The 14,954-nt window shown below is 48.4% G+C and overlaps 6 protein-coding genes across 6 annotated transcripts; 1 reads left to right on the top strand and 5 right to left on the bottom strand.

Annotated features, from left to right (window-relative positions):
* Positions 1-217: 217 nt before the first annotated feature.
* Positions 218-707, bottom strand: BO87DRAFT_68858 (uncharacterized protein). Its single transcript, XM_025629481.1, has 2 exons — positions 416-707; positions 218-332 (listed from the first exon to the last, which is right to left on the bottom strand). Exons 1-2 carry the CDS (start codon positions 663-665, stop codon positions 301-303), a joined length of 282 nt encoding a protein of 93 aa, XP_025478929.1. The 5' UTR covers positions 666-707; the 3' UTR covers positions 218-300.
* A 1,312-nt stretch (positions 708-2,019) lies between these two features.
* BO87DRAFT_68794 (uncharacterized protein) lies at positions 2,020-4,555 on the bottom strand. Its single transcript, XM_025629479.1, has 2 exons — positions 4,245-4,555; positions 2,020-4,157 (listed from the first exon to the last, which is right to left on the bottom strand). Exon 2 carries the CDS (start codon positions 4,142-4,144, stop codon positions 2,045-2,047), a length of 2,100 nt encoding a protein of 699 aa, XP_025478928.1. The 5' UTR covers positions 4,145-4,157; positions 4,245-4,555; the 3' UTR covers positions 2,020-2,044.
* Positions 4,556-5,287: 732 nt separating this feature from the next.
* Positions 5,288-6,019, bottom strand: BO87DRAFT_68842 (YqaE/Pmp3 family membrane protein). Its single transcript, XM_025629480.1, has 3 exons — positions 5,860-6,019; positions 5,557-5,691; positions 5,288-5,496 (listed from the first exon to the last, which is right to left on the bottom strand). Exons 1-3 carry the CDS (start codon positions 5,874-5,876, stop codon positions 5,475-5,477), a joined length of 174 nt encoding a protein of 57 aa, XP_025478927.1. The 5' UTR covers positions 5,877-6,019; the 3' UTR covers positions 5,288-5,474.
* Positions 6,020-9,084: 3,065 nt separating this feature from the next.
* Positions 9,085-10,057, top strand: BO87DRAFT_426648 (H(+)-transporting V0 sector ATPase subunit c; the record flags this gene model as incomplete). The annotated part of the gene is made up of 6 exons (XM_025627377.1): positions 9,085-9,157; positions 9,242-9,297; positions 9,383-9,512; positions 9,601-9,757; positions 9,820-9,923; positions 9,993-10,057. The coding sequence occupies 6 exons, from the start codon at positions 9,085-9,087 to the stop codon at positions 10,055-10,057; spliced, it is 585 nt and encodes a 194-aa protein (XP_025478926.1).
* Positions 10,058-11,183: 1,126 nt separating this feature from the next.
* BO87DRAFT_309967 (mitochondrial 37S ribosomal protein mS38) lies at positions 11,184-12,310 on the bottom strand (the record flags this gene model as incomplete). Its single annotated transcript, XM_025619490.1, has 2 exons — positions 11,184-11,881; positions 11,959-12,310. 2 exons carry the CDS (start codon positions 12,308-12,310, stop codon positions 11,184-11,186), a joined length of 1,050 nt encoding a protein of 349 aa, XP_025478925.1.
* Positions 12,311-13,196: 886 nt separating this feature from the next.
* BO87DRAFT_310272 (guanine nucleotide-binding protein subunit alpha) lies at positions 13,197-14,562 on the bottom strand (the record flags this gene model as incomplete). The annotated part of the gene is made up of 5 exons (XM_025619500.1): positions 13,197-13,538; positions 13,601-13,859; positions 13,915-14,078; positions 14,174-14,358; positions 14,433-14,562. The coding sequence occupies 5 exons, from the start codon at positions 14,560-14,562 to the stop codon at positions 13,197-13,199; spliced, it is 1,080 nt and encodes a 359-aa protein (XP_025478924.1).
* Between the last annotated feature and the right edge of the window lie 392 nt (positions 14,563-14,954).

The following is a 14,954-nucleotide window of genomic DNA, read 5'->3' as shown; positions in this document are numbered from 1 at the left end:
GAGGCGAAGTAAGAAATGGATACAGTGGAGAGAGAGGAGTCTGGAGAGATAGAGGGGCCACCTTTTGACAGACAATGGGATTCTAGAGCCATTATATAGGAGTCAACGAGCAAGCGGTGGAGGACGCCTGGCATATTCTTTCTTGGGTGATGCAGCCCGTGGCGCCGTCATCGACCGCGTCGGGACAACAAAAGACTCATTCTCACTGGTGAACTGGAAGTTTTGTTCTCAGTAACGGTAGCAGTTTCTGGTTGTTCGAACCCCACTTGCACCCAAAGTTACAACATAGTTGAATTGTTCCTATTTGATCATAGTGTCTAGTAGTGGTGCGTCTGAGAACTTAGTAGAAGCCAGTCAGCCATACATATCGAAGAAGAATCCTTGACCATATTAGATGATGATGGGAGAGGCTGACATTGTGATTCGCTCCGCGGAACGGTCAAGGCGCCAACCCGGCACCGGTAGTCAAAAGACACGCCCGGGAGGTACCGTGCAAAAGGAAATAAGAAATAAAAAAAAATAAAAATGGGAGGGGGGCTTGGAATGGGTGATTCAAACTTACTCGCCATCCATCCATCAAGAAAAACCGGATGAAACCCACTCGTTCGGCGAAAATGAGAATGGGTGAATTCGGATCCTTGATCAAGTTCGGGGACTGATATCATGGCACGGAAGCAAATGAGGAAGAGAGAAGAAAAGAGAGGAAGACGGCAGCGGGAGACAGATTGACATCAGTTTCAATACCGGTTCGTTTACACTTTACTCTCAACACCAATAATACATAATACAGCTATACTATACTATACTATACTATACTATACCACTATACACCCTCTCTATCCCTACAGTCGAGGAACTATAGTACAACGTAAGCGGTAATTGTGCAGTTTGTATGCCCAAAACACACCCGATTCCCCCGTCTTCATCAACGCCAATGACGCCTCCTCGTGGCCTTACTTTCCAGCTAGTCTACACTGTAACCTTCCCCCAAGCCATCGAGATCATTCCCGCCCTGAGCAATAAACCGGACTGGCAGGGATGGAGGGGAGGGGGGAAAAAAGGGAACGGACCGACTACCGAATGCACGAACCTACATTCATCCATCCTAATAGTAGTCTCCTCAAGCCACCATCTGCGCGAAGGATCGTGGATGGATGTTACTTTCTGAGCCTCCTCTTTTGCCAGTCCGCTAACCAGTTATCTTGTGCTTCTCCAACGTGAGGTCACAGCCAACCATGATCCTCAAAGTGGCCCGGAATTCCCTACACCAAGAATAGTGCTGCCTCACTGCCTCAGTCATCCGCCAGGGGCTGATCACTGTTTCTGACGTCATGGCGGAGCTCTCCCGGCCGCCGTCTGTATCGTTACCGTATGAAACAATACAACCCTGCACGGAGAATAGTGGCAGAGAGTGGATTCACATGGAAAATCTGCCTTTGTGGTAAACTTGGAACTGTGATTGCCTTTCGACACTTCGGCCTAGTGGAAAGCATCATTCCTAAGACGCTATGTTTGGAAAAGGCCTCTGCAGCCCTCCTGATTCGCTTGCGTGATTTTCTTCTGCTGAGCTGACTGCAGCCTTATCTGACTCACAACACAGCGGACGTGGATATCTCATCAGACATCTTTTTTTTTTTTTTAAACTAGTGGATGTGAGTCTCCCAAATGACAGATGAAATAGTGGGGCGAGGGTCGAAGCCCAGAGTCAGTCCGTAAGTATGTGCACAATCGGATTCGCTGCCTTTTACAAAGCCCATATCTAATAGATCCACCCATAGTAGCCAATGCATATATACACTCATGAGAATAAGAATGAAACGTCAATAAATCGCCTTGAAGAAGAGAAAGATACCTGGCTCCACCAAGTGAACATATGTCATAGTATCATACACCAGAAAGGGAAAGACCGGACCCCAGAAGCATGTATATATATATATATATATATATATATATGTATTGAATTGTGTCCACCGAAGACAAAGTTCCACTCGTAGCCAAGGCCGAGAAATGGAGCACCCCTACCCCCTAGATTAGACGTGTCCCATCAATCCACGCGCAGTATTAGATCTGACCCGCTGCGGGATGGGGTTACATTTCGCTCGTACGGCACCGGCTTCCTCTTCGGCATGTGGCCCCTCACGCTCGCAATGGAGCGCAAAGAATCGGTGGACTGCCTGCGTGTTTGGGTCTCCAACACAGGCCCTGGATCATGACCAAGCCAGTAGTCTTCAGGTGAGTAAGGTGCACTTAATCCTCCGGCATGTGGCTTCCGCCGAATTTGGACTCGTTTGATATCGTCCCGTCGTACAATCCGCGGGCGAGAGACAATTTCTTGTCTGGGACTGACTGCCCGAGAGAATGGCATCCGGGGAAGACCGGGTTGGTCACTCGAGACAAGCTCCCAGTTCGGTGTAGGAGATTCTCGCGTTGGCGTTCTGATTTCACGCACTGGCGTGAGTGGCCGTAGATTTCCCGAATGCCGGGATTCGCGGTCCAATCTGCTAGTCGAACCGTTGATGTCGAAGTCCTCAAAGTTGTCATCAAGGTTGTACAACATGCTGTTGTTCACGTCCGTGCCACGGAACGGACCACTTGCAGCACCCTGCGACGAGGGCGGTCCGACAAGTCTTACATGTCCCGCACCGCGATGCTGCCGGTCCCGGTCGACAAATTCCCCAACGTCCGAGATCGGAGAGCTCTGTAGCAGGCTTTTATAAGTGTCATCTTGATTGGCGACCTGAACCTTTGATGCGCTCTCTGCATACGTAGGCCTCTTTCGGTAGTTCGGACCTCTCATAGCAAGCTTTCCATCCTGGCCTTCCCCGAAACCGTGGAGCATCGCACGAGGATGCGCAGGCAATCCAGCCATAGGGGCCCGGTTGTACCGCCAAGTATCTTGAGCTCGGCTTGACGAAGTCGGCGGATTTAGATTCTGGTATGGCGCACCAAAGGCGCTCCGTGGTCTCGTCATATCCTCTTCGAATAGAGTCGCATGGCTGTGGGGTCTGGGCTGTTTCTGACGACTTAGCCTTAATGGTTCCGGGTAAAGTCCCAACGTTGGCTTATCCGGAAGTAAATCTGAGATCGTTCTTGGAGACGACTGGCTCAATGATCCCTCAGCTTCGGAATTAGAAGTCACTGCAAAACCAATCCTGTCGGCACTATACATCCCCATGGGACTATCATTATGATGATTACCGGGGCTTGTAACAACAACTGCAGGTGTCTGAGCTCTCGGTTCAAACGGGGTTATAAGTCTGGAAGTTTCGGAATCCCTATCTGTTGTGCCAGGCATAGGACGAGGCCCAGTTGGCCGTCTTGGTGGGAATGTGAAATCCGGAGGCTCTGACATGACTCCTCCGATTTCGAAAAAGTGGTCCCTTTCATCCTGTTTCCGACGCTTTACCTTCCTACAACAGAAGAATATAATAACACCAACAATGAAGAATCCAGATATTCCAGAAGCAACCGAAACTCCAATCACAGCAGCAGGTTCCAGCCTGCTGTCAGATGCGCTCGCAGATGCCGACTGGCCACTACTGGTAGCGCTACTCGTTGTCGTGGAGGGAAGTTGCGAAGTAGGAACCGTCAACGGACTTCGGAAAGTCTCAGTAGTTACCGATGTATGCTCAGTACTAAAACTTGTCGGTTGTGAGAACGTACTAGAGCTAGAGCCCGAACCAGTGTCTGAGGCCGAGCTGGAGCTGGAGGTAGATGGCACCGATGCTGTCGTCGTCGTTGCAGTCTTTTGCGTGGGGCTTGATCCCGTTGGCATTACTGTCGCGGTGATCGTAGCATGTGTCCGTGGCAAAGCTCCAGGTACCGAGTCGCAAATGTCGTACAAGTCGGAGCTGAAGACTGTTTTCATAGAACATAAGGATAGGCTACAGCGAAATGCCGCTTCCCCAAGTGTATAGCCGCTTGTGGTATTCGTCCGACAGAGACAGTCGAGATCCGCCTCCGAGCATGCATCTTTTGGGTAATCAGAGAATATGAATTGTTCCACGCAATCTGCCGCACAGCTTGGAATCAGACTGGACAAAGATGTTGCTGATGTGGTAGGATGAGCAGTCTGGGAACCATAGGCGAGGCATGTCAGCGTCAACAGTATTATCGTGAATGACCGTCCAGCAGGTAAAAACATCTTGTGAAAGCATCTTCGTTCTCGGTTAGCAGACTATCGCCGCCGGGTATAATGCAAGCCAAGGAGTCGCGAACGGGAGGTCACAGGGTCAATAAATTACCTATGCACATAAAAAGTGACGCTACAGAGGAATTCCAACCCCTGGAGTCATTGATAACCGTAGAATATCATCCTAAGATGACCAAGAAAGACAGAGCGCGAAGAATACTGAGATCTGGAAAAGTGATGATTTGCCAACGGCATGGAGAAGCACCAACTTCAAGACAACAGCGGTTGCGAGAAGGGGGGAAAGGAGGGACTTCAGGGACCAAGACAATGTACCGCATACTGCCAGCATGGGCGTCAAACCACGTTTTGCCATGGCGCTGAGTGGCTGCGAAGAGAAAGAATCAAGGTTCGAGACCCAAATCAGGAGTTCGATCCTCCTATACGCGCCAGGGTGAAACATGACAACACTGTCCCAAACAGAATACACGTAGCTGATGGACGCAGTTCTTCAGGAGGCCTGTCGCTTTGCATGATTGGATTTTGGGTGGCCGATGGCGTTGAAATACGCGCCGTGTTGGCGCCAACTCTGCCGATAAGAACAGCACATGATGTCAGATTGAGCTGATCCGAGAGGTTCAAGGCGCAAACAATTGAATTGGGTCAGTCTCTTTAACCGCGCACCTTCAGGTTGTTGTCGATCTGAAGACCCTGCGAGCAACCAGGCACAACTGAGATCGTGTAGATCCAGTCAGCGTGTGGACACTGCACTGAAGGTGAAACGGCGGCTAGTGAACAGACGCATCACGGGACTTGTTGAATGGCCCGATCGGCACTCGTGTTTCCCCATACCCACTCGGCAGATTACAGGCTGCTTATGGCATAAGCAGCTACGATTCGAGCCCAGAATGTGGTTGATTAATAAGTTTGACATTGTCATCAATCATTAATCTGAACACTGCCAACTAGGAGAAAATGACAAAAGCAAAGCCCAGTGACACAGTGAGCTGGTATCATGCGCAATACATAAGAAAATAACAACCCAAGGAGAGAAGAAATAAGGGAATAAAACAAAGGTACGATCGAGACCCTGTCACCAACACACGTCGCACTGAGCATGCTGCACATCCGCCCAATCACGGTGTTTATGTTGGCGGGGTTGCATTAGGCTAGACTCGTCGGGAGCCCGCGGAACAATACTAAGATGTTGACAACGTCACTCCGACCCGCTGGATTTTGAACATCCGATTCCGTAGGAGAAAAATCGTAGGTAGGACGAGGTTATCCACCCTAATCGACGGGTTTTGAACCGAAGTGGGTGGTAAGAAGGGGCCTGAGGAGCGTTCTAGTATTTGAATATAATATAGCTGAACGAAAGGAGTTAGTCTCGGAATCTCCGGAAAACCATCACTTGGCGGACCACGTACAAGGCATGAATGACACCAGGAAGCCAACCCAGGATTGTCAAACAGATGTTGATCAGGAAATCAGCACCGCATCCTCGCTCAAGGAAGACGCCCAGCGGGGGCAAGATGATCGCGAAGATGATCTTGCAGATATCCCTATGATTCCAAGGACGTTAGCACACTCAAAACACTAAGCTCTCGTCATTCGAATAATTGCGATCGCAAGCTATCCAAAGACAGCTCCAGCTTGTCAAGGTCAAGTTGTGCGCGCGTTTGGATAAAAAATCGCCAAAAGATGACGTCGCAAGGAGTTGCAAAACTTACGAGGCAGTGAAAGGCATTGTGAATGGAGGAAGACGTAGATCTCTTCAAGTCGACAAGGTTGATGCAGGAAAGAGTAGTAGTGAGCAGGTGATGAATATGACCAAATAGAAGCGGTATCTGAGTGCAAGTAGATGAATGATGGAGAGTAACAAGAAAAATCAGGAGAGGAAGGGAGCGGGACCACAGGGACTCTTTAAATGATGGGCGGCAAAATTAAGTAGCTGCCCTCCGCCAAACGCTACGGGGGGATAGTGCTATGCCTCCTACGTAAAGCACAGTCCTCGAATCCGCATTATTCAACGGATACGCCTTTAGGTAATAAAATAAAAGACCAATAGCTGCTAGCGATAATTATAATAACCGGGGCGGACGACAACGATAGTCAGGACGATCCTTTTCCGCTCGCTGTGCATGTCTACTGCTACGTCATACTTTTCAGTACGAACTGTGGCTGATGCCTTGGCTGCTTGCTGATTGGCTCCGAGCTCACCACTACCAGACTTCTCGGCGGGTGACTTTTGCGTCGTATCGACGTTTTGTATTCAGTTCTGTACCTCCCCCAGTCCCGTGGCTGATGCTCCTCCAATTCTGGAACTGAACCATGTTGTCATCGGGCGGTGCAACTGGATTTGTTCAACGGTAAGGGGAGAACTTTCGCTCTCTTCTTCTCCCCTTTCCTCCCATCTCCTACCTTTTTTTTTGACTTTCTACTTTTTTTTTTTCTTCCTTCCTTTGTCATAATTATTCTGTTGCCTGGCAGGGTCTTGGCGCTTCCACCGTACCACCTTACCAGGCTGAGGCGAGGCGCCAGTAGTCTAATTTAGACGCCGCCAATATTGACTAAAACGCTCTGTGCAGATGGTTCTAAAAGTCTGGGCTCTTGGTTCTCAGTGGGACGTACCAGCACATCATATTCCATACCTACTGCTTCTATCGGACTAGATCTGGGCCCCTACGCAATCCGTTGTTCGAAATAGGGGTATGACTCCGTGTCTAGGAGGTTTTGGGAGACGGAAAGCAGCATGGATATGGTGGGCCATCCAGCCCTACGGTTCCTCTTGCGCGAATCACGGTGTCGGTTAGCTTTCAACAATGTTCGGACAGATGCCGCGTCCCCATTACGGTACTCGACTTTGTAGGATTTAGACTAGCGTAGACTTATTTCCAGGGAAAAAACAAAGTGATATCATTTGACACGCATCTATCCGTCAGCGCCTACGCTAACTATGCAGATAATCACTGGATTAAAGCACGTTTCAGCCGGATTTTAGACGTCATGTGCTCGATAGTGAGATGTCTTATCGTTCGCATGTCGCGAATACATCATTGCGAATCAATCTTTCTACCATCATGATTTTGACATGACGTATGCCCATATTGTATACTGTCTACGAGGATCTTGTTGATCATGACGGAGGCATCCCACTATGCCATGCCCAGCGAGAGGGGAAAAAAACCTGACTAATACAGTAAGAAGAACAGATCAATCTGCCTGTTGAGACGACGCAGTATCATGTGATTTGGCATGGCCGCAGTCCAAGCCACACTGAGTCGTTTCTATTTTCTAGAACAGAACATCCTGGCCACCCCGCATATTTTAGCCAGCAGTTTAATTAAAACACTGCCTGGCTATGATGGTGGGTCTCTCCAGGCTATACAATTCAAAGCTTATGGTCAGCCCTATCTTGCAGAAGCATCTCGCCAGAGGTATATTTAGATGGCCAAGTGACCCGCAAGGCGCAGTAACATTTTCCTGGCACCTGCAGATTCAACGTCTGCCTAGTTTTATTGTGTGCACAGTCAATATAAGGTATGTGCCTAGTACTATCATGGATAGTATTAGGACCACACTAAATTGAAGTACATCAAACCCACTGTATGCTCTGTTGGTCAATTGATTACTCTTTACAGGGGCACTAGAAGCCATATCATTAGACTCTTCAGCCCATGGTACCAAACCCCTGTCAGATACGATGCAGCTGAATGACAAAATACCGTCTCCCTCACACATGATATAACTGCTTTGCAAGCAAGTGTATGAAAATCATCAAACAATGCGCATGATGAGCCTACGATATTCCCACTGCGTCTGTGGCTGTTTGTGATAGAATGCTGTTTTGGCTCTTGGCATCATATTGACAGAGGGCACCCTAATACTGTAATCCCCTTCAAGTAAAATAGGTATGACGAGTTAGTGAATACAAAAAAAAAAAGACCAAAAATGACTGGGAAGATCCTATATATGAAGATGTCAAATTCAATACACATAGATACTATAATTCCATAAGCTAACACCTATTACAAAGATAGGTAGAAAATGTTAGCTCGATAGATATGAGTATCCATAGTCTAGATCTAGCTATCTGTTATGTCTATCTGTGAAATAGATGGTAGTACGTAAGTAACCTTATGAATATAATTCAAGGATATTATCACCAAAGACTGACCCTATCTGTAATGAGCCAGAGACACTAACTAGTAGTACTGCAATGGATAGCTGATGCCATATGGGCGACTAAAAGGATTGAGAAGTATAATGTTGGAAGTAGGGGTCTTCGTCTATGATCCAGAATATTACGGCTTGGCAGCTACTCCCGCAGTCTCCGCATTTCCCCATCACTGTCTCGTTATCTCAATACTTCAGCCAACTTGGGTATCGCGCACTTGCCGTATAAGCCACTTTAAATAATCATAAGCTTTCGTGATTTACATCTCTAGATAATGTGTATCCAGTCGCCCTCTCCATAAAGTTATTCTTCTATCAGGACCATCAGACGGTGATTCGTAATCCAGTTATCACTCGAGCGGGTACCTCCGATGTCCTCAAAACACAATGCTAAGTGCGATGGCTCTCAATATACAAAGAGAGAAAAGCTCATAGTGTCCAATGTGAATAGTAAATATTATATGTCTACATCAAGCTGTGTCTGTTTCACAACTGCTGCTTCATCACACTGACTGGGTGGGGAAGCTGGTTATCGTGATGCGCGGCCGACGGGACAGCGCCAAGCCGCTATCACGTGATGACGCAGGTGGTCGGTCAGCCTCCCCGAAGCCTCCAGCGTGTTCGCCTTCACGCCTCCATCTCCGTTTCGCTTCCCCAAGCCTCAACATCACCACATCGCTTTACACGCGGCCTGTCCCTGCCCTGTCACTCTTCCTTTCGGCTGTTTTTATAGTTTCACTCCATCTTCTATAGCCCGCAAGGTCGCCTAATCTGTCAAGATGGCCACCGAACTTTGGTACGTAATCACCTCACCTACTCCTTTTCCCAGCATTTCGACCATTGTGCCCTCTTGTATCTCGATTTAGATCATGCTTCGGATGAGTTTCGACTGGATATACTGACATGTGGACATGATAGCCCCGTTTACGCAGTAAGTCACTTGTGATCTCACCCTCGCCGATGACACCATCGAGCTCCAAGCGACCCTCAAAGTAGCTTGGCTTCGTTGCATCAAGCGGAGAATCCGCCATCGAACTGGCACCTCTCGCACAGATAACTGATCTCTTACCCGTATAGCCCTTCTTCGGTGCCCTTGGCTGCACCTCAGCCATCGTCTTCACCTGCTTCGGAGCTGCCTATGGAACTGCCAAGGCTGGTGTCGGTGTCTGTGGAATGGCCGTCCTCAGACCTGACCTGATCGTCAAGAGTACGTGGAAGCTTCACAGAGCTCTTATACCTCTGGGATAAGCTATCGCATATAATATCTGATGATTAATACTAATCTGGTGATACAGACATTGTCCCCATTGTCATGGCGGGTATCATCGGTATCTACGGTCTGGTCGTGTCGGTCCTGATTGCAAACGACTTGGGACAGAAGGTCCCCTTGTACACTGGTTTCATTCAGCTGGGAGCAGGTCTCGCCGTCGGTTTGGCTGGTATGGCAGCTGGGTAAGCTTCTCACCATGGCACCTTGCAATATCGGTAGCTTTAGACTAACAGAGTATCTCTAGTTTTGCCATTGGTATCGTTGGTGACGCAGGTGTTCGTGGAACTGCTCAACAGCCCCGTCTCTATGTCGGAATGATTTTGATTCTCATTTTCGCTGAAGTCTTGGGTGAGTCACTAAGTCACTACATCAAAGCGAAACAACCTGTTCGCATCATCTAATCAAGACGCCTCACAGGTCTGTACGGTCTTATCGTTGCTCTTCTGATGAACTCCCGTTCGAGGATCGACGCCACCTGCTAAACGAACCCTCCTTCGTTCCGCGCGAAATGGCCCAAGTGAACACCCGCCCGAGGATGCCAATCACCCACTATCCTCGGATACGACGAAAAGAGCCCGGGTTGCTCAACATGTGTTAACGTGATGCGGTTATTTTGACTTATGTTTTCAGACTTTATTTGCCGACAATGACGGTTCCCGTCATTGTCCCGATGACAGCTGGAGGGGATGTGGAGAAGTGGATTGCTAGGGGGATTGGAAAGAGAAAACGGACGTTGAATAAACATATGCTTTCTCTTTCACCCAACAACACCCCCAAATAACAAAGGACAAGACATAATTGGATGTGCTAGCCAAGTTTGTAGACTAGGACAGGGTGGGAAGCTGTGGTAGATACATTGCATGGTTTTTTAAGGTCTTTTGAGATTTTGTACTTTATGGGAGTCGCTTTACTCTTTTGTATCCTTGAGCTGGATCATAGGATTACTTGCTTTGCAATGCTTATATGTTTTCTCCTGCTAGTTTATGGACCTATGTTACAAACTTAGCTTTTATCTATCCTGGTTCTTCGGTATATCATGAATGCAACAAGTGGCGAATGTGCGATTACTTAACGTTTAAGTATTTACGACCTCGTACACTGTTACAAGTCACAAGACACTGAAACAAGACCAGCGCCTTTCACTCCAAGGAAACAAACTCAAGCAGTATAGATACCATTGCACCTGACCTGCACAGAGCAAGCAGGGCAGATAGATAAGATAGTAATATGTAACATACAAAGTACTGTCTATTGAGCGGAATAAAATGCGGTGGACATCGAAATGTTAAAGAGAAAAGTGGCGAAAATAAAACAAGACGACGCCGTAAGGATATATGCGATATAGGCAGACATATCAGTAGTCGCCGCCAAACACACACACATACATGCGGAAAGCAAAGCAATAAACGCAAAGCTTCAGATGCGTAAGTCTAGGGATGACTTCTCTGTGAAGCAGAGGCATGGGGGGAGATAAGGTTGTAAGTATGTAAATAGATAAAAGAGGAAGATGGATAACAAGAGGAAGGTTTATTCGGATTGTAGCGTAGCGAAAAGAAAATTATAGCTGTAAGCAAATGGTAATGGTCTCAGATGATTGAATGAAGTCAATCAAGCCTTCTCAAGCTTCCGTCTCAGGGTCCTTGTCCTCTTGCGCAGCTTCTTCAGCTTGTGCTTCTTCATCTTCAGTCTGCGACGTCTCTTGGTGCTAATGGCGTGCATGGTGCGGTTGTTGCGGATACGCTCCATGTAGGTGGTGCCGGAGTTGTGGGGAACATCAATGATGGCCTCACTCTCTCCAATGGCACCGGGAGCTTCCATCTCACCGGAGGGCACGAAGGGACCAGTGTGAGCCTCGTAGGTCTTGCGACCATCCGAGTGTATCGACTCGTGGATGGTCAGGACGGTGGAGTAGCTGGAGGTCTCCCGGGGGACGTCCTCGAACTCGGAGGAAGTCATGTTCTTCGCTTCGTCGAAGGGAACAGGCGGCGGAGGGGGGTGGAAGGGACGGAGACGCTTGGTGAGTTCCTCGACGGAGACTTTCAGATCGGAAAGGTTCATGCCATCCAGCTGGTTGCCTTCCATGTCGAAGTACTGCAGAGAGCCCTCCTGCTCGCCGGAGTGGGCAGCGGAGTTCTCCATGGAGTTGACGGCGGAGGAGAGGGTGAAGATGACATCGTCCACCTCAGGCTTAGCCGGCTTCTTTGCGGTGAAGATGGCGTCGAAGGCTTCGGGGGTCGAGGTCGGAGGAACGGTGGTGGAAACGGAGATGGGTCGGTGGATGGAAAAGAAGGAGGCGACGTGAACGTCTAGACCGAAGGAAGAAAGATTAGCGCATCATAATCTAGACGTATAAGAACGGTGGATAGGGATTGTGGCAACTAACCATGCGGCTGGAGGTGTTGGGTAGAGGGAACACTGGGAAGTCGGGAAAAAGCCGTCGGCTGCTTGGAGCCATTGCGGCCGTTGCTATCCTTGCCCCTCCGTCTGGAAGCCTTCCCCTCACGTTTCTCTGCAGAATTCACTCCCTTGGCAGGCGTCTGAGAGGAAGAATCGACTTTATTAGATCCATCGCTGGGTTTCGAGGACGAAGAGGAGTATCGGCGTTGACGCACATGTTGTGACGAGCCGATGAGGCCGTTCGCGGAGGTAGTAATACTTTGGCTGGTTGCGCGAGACATGCCGGCGATGGGCCCCATAGGAGCCCATGCAGCCCGGCGCAGTGAGGACGACAGCATTTTCCGACGTCGTAAAGCCCAGGAGCTGGGTGACGATGTTGTCGGGAACGAAGAGGCGAAATCGAAGTTGGAGCCGATCATGCGGAACTCGGCGATTATGTAAGTCCTCTGTCGCCTCAGGCACGAGGCAAGATCAGGTGACCTGGAATGGCAGTGTCCTCGCCTGACTTTGTCCACATGCCAACTCATGAACGGTGAAGATCTTCATGCAGAACTACCTATTGTCGCTGATAGAATTGGATACTACCAGCGAGTCTACCAATTGCTTGGTGATACGTACTACATTGCAGGAACAATGACACTATATTCATTTCGATTTGGGTATCTGTTCGTTCCATGCTCACTTGAGCCGAACAATTACAATAAGGGCAGCTATACTTAGAAGAGTCTGAATGATCGGATACAGAAGATACAGCTCCCAGTTAGAGCTGCCAGAAGTGACACGAGCGAATGATAGGGTGGGTGGGGGCTCATTATGCCAACAGAGAAGAAGAAAAGGAAAGATACATGGGAGGCGTCAAGGTCACACAAAGGTTAAGCTCAGGAGAATGGAAAAAGAGCTCGTTAGGTGGGATAGAAAGCGCAGACATGGACGCAAACAACATATGGTATATGGTATCAATCTGCATTATATAAGAAATGCACCCGTCGCTGAACCGGAGAAAACATATAAGCTTTTGAAAGGAATGAAAAGCCGAGACAAGAAGTCCACATGGAGAAAGAAACGTACAGGAAGAGAAGGGATATAGTGAAGTGAATAAAAACAGTTGTATGAAAGCAAGCGTGCTTTTACCGCTTGGCGTGTGCAGGGGAAGAATGGAAGTTGAGCATCGCTGACGCCTCGTACTCGCTCGTAAAAATTCAAATCGTTCCAAATCTCACAACCTTATAGTATGAGGGTGTGGAGATTCTTTTGAATAATCATGTCTTGTACCGAATCCATCGTTGCCTTCAACAACGTCGTATCAGTAGCATTCGTGTAATGGATATAGATTTCTCGGTCGGGAATCCGGTTGATGCCCCGGAATCGGTCTGCAAAGTATCTGGCTGCTGCATCGAAGTCCGTGTTGGAGCCATTGTAGTCAGGGAAATGGTTGGAGACAGGCGAAACATGAAGCTTTCCCTTGAACAGATCGATTTTGTTCAGGAACAAGATGATCGGCTTGCGTTTGAACCATTCGCCATTGACCAAAGACTCGAACAGCATCATTGCTTCATGCATTTGGTTCTGCACGATGGGGAACAACGGTTAGTACAAGTGCTTCAAGGAGGCGGTAGGGGAAAACGTACGGCATTCTGGTCCTCAACGAGACATTGGTCGTAACCAGATAGGGCAACCATGAATAGAAGGCATTGAACACCCTCGAAACAGTGAATCCACTTCTTTCGCTCGGATCGCTGTCCACCGACGTCCATCATTCGGAAGTTCATTTGACCGAGTTCAAAGAGAGTTTCAGTAATTCCGGTTGTCCGCAAACGAGCCTGCAACATGTCCTGGTTGTCGGGAAGCCACCCAGGAGTGAATATTCGATCAAGCGAATCAAAAAAGCTGAAAGGTTAGACGGCTTGCCTGTTTGTTCAAAAAGAAGGTTCCTAGGACTCACTAATGCAAGTTATCATGAAGAGCAAACTCGTGGCCTCGAGCAACAGCTTTTTGAACACCTGTATCGTCCCACATCTCTCTGAGAGCGTCGCGAACCTTGAGATCTGAGAATGCCTCGTCTGAACCGACGTCTGGCTCAAGCTTGTCTACATATTCGGCTAACGGCTGATCAATGACGAACTGAATTAGCACACATACTGCCACAAACGGATCTCCGCTTGCGATGGAGAATCGCAAGACAACCGAGCAGATGAAGTTACCTGTGTCTTTTCCAGCTGGAAATCAATGTTTTCGGCGCGCATGATATCCAGTAGAACTTTGAAGGCGATAACAAGATTCGAGTAGATCACAGCTCGTGTTTGGCGTCGTTCATCCTCGGGGAAGCCGCCGGAATGTATGATTCGCATTTGTTTGATGATTGTCGACTTGCCCGATTCACCAGCACCTACATAAGAATAAAATGCATCAGTACTCCTCGTCCATGACTGCGAATTCGACGTGTTTCGTCTGGGAACTTACCAAGGAGGAGAATCTTGATTGTTCGGTCCATTACTTTCTTGTCATTTTTCAGAACCTTTTCTATCCTAGCGCTTCGTTGAACAGCGTCTTTATCCGCCGTGTCGACGGGTTTCGAACTCATGCAACCCATTTTGAATATTGATGTGCTCTCACAAAGTGACTTTCGATGGTGTCTGGAAGTGAGTTAGTACTTGCTGATTATAGTGTGCGAAGTGACCAAGAATAGACGCAGCACAAGTAGAGTATGGCTGAATCAGGGATACGCCCAGACCCCGCAGTTAACCACACGGAAGGCTCTCTTTGAGACATGTGTGAAACGTCAACCAGAGAGACCCGAGGCCTCGAGCAATGAGAAAGAAGCGAGAAAGTAAATCAGCGGAACTTACTTAAGGTAGAATGTAATACCAAGCACTAGAACCAAGCCAATGTATCTTTGACTAAACCCGCCCGAATGGCGCAAAATTAGAACATGTCGCTAGCTCAAATAACGCCAAGTTGAACGTTACTCGGTCACTGTACGTA

The sequence above is a fragment of the Aspergillus neoniger genome (genome assembly GCF_003184625.1).
Source record: "Aspergillus neoniger CBS 115656 unplaced genomic scaffold BO87scaffold_19, whole genome shotgun sequence".
NCBI classification, from domain to species: Eukaryota; Fungi; Ascomycota; class Eurotiomycetes; order Eurotiales; family Aspergillaceae; genus Aspergillus; species Aspergillus neoniger.
The sequence above is the reverse complement of the archived record's forward strand: the minus strand, read 5'-3'. Positions and strand labels throughout refer to the sequence as shown.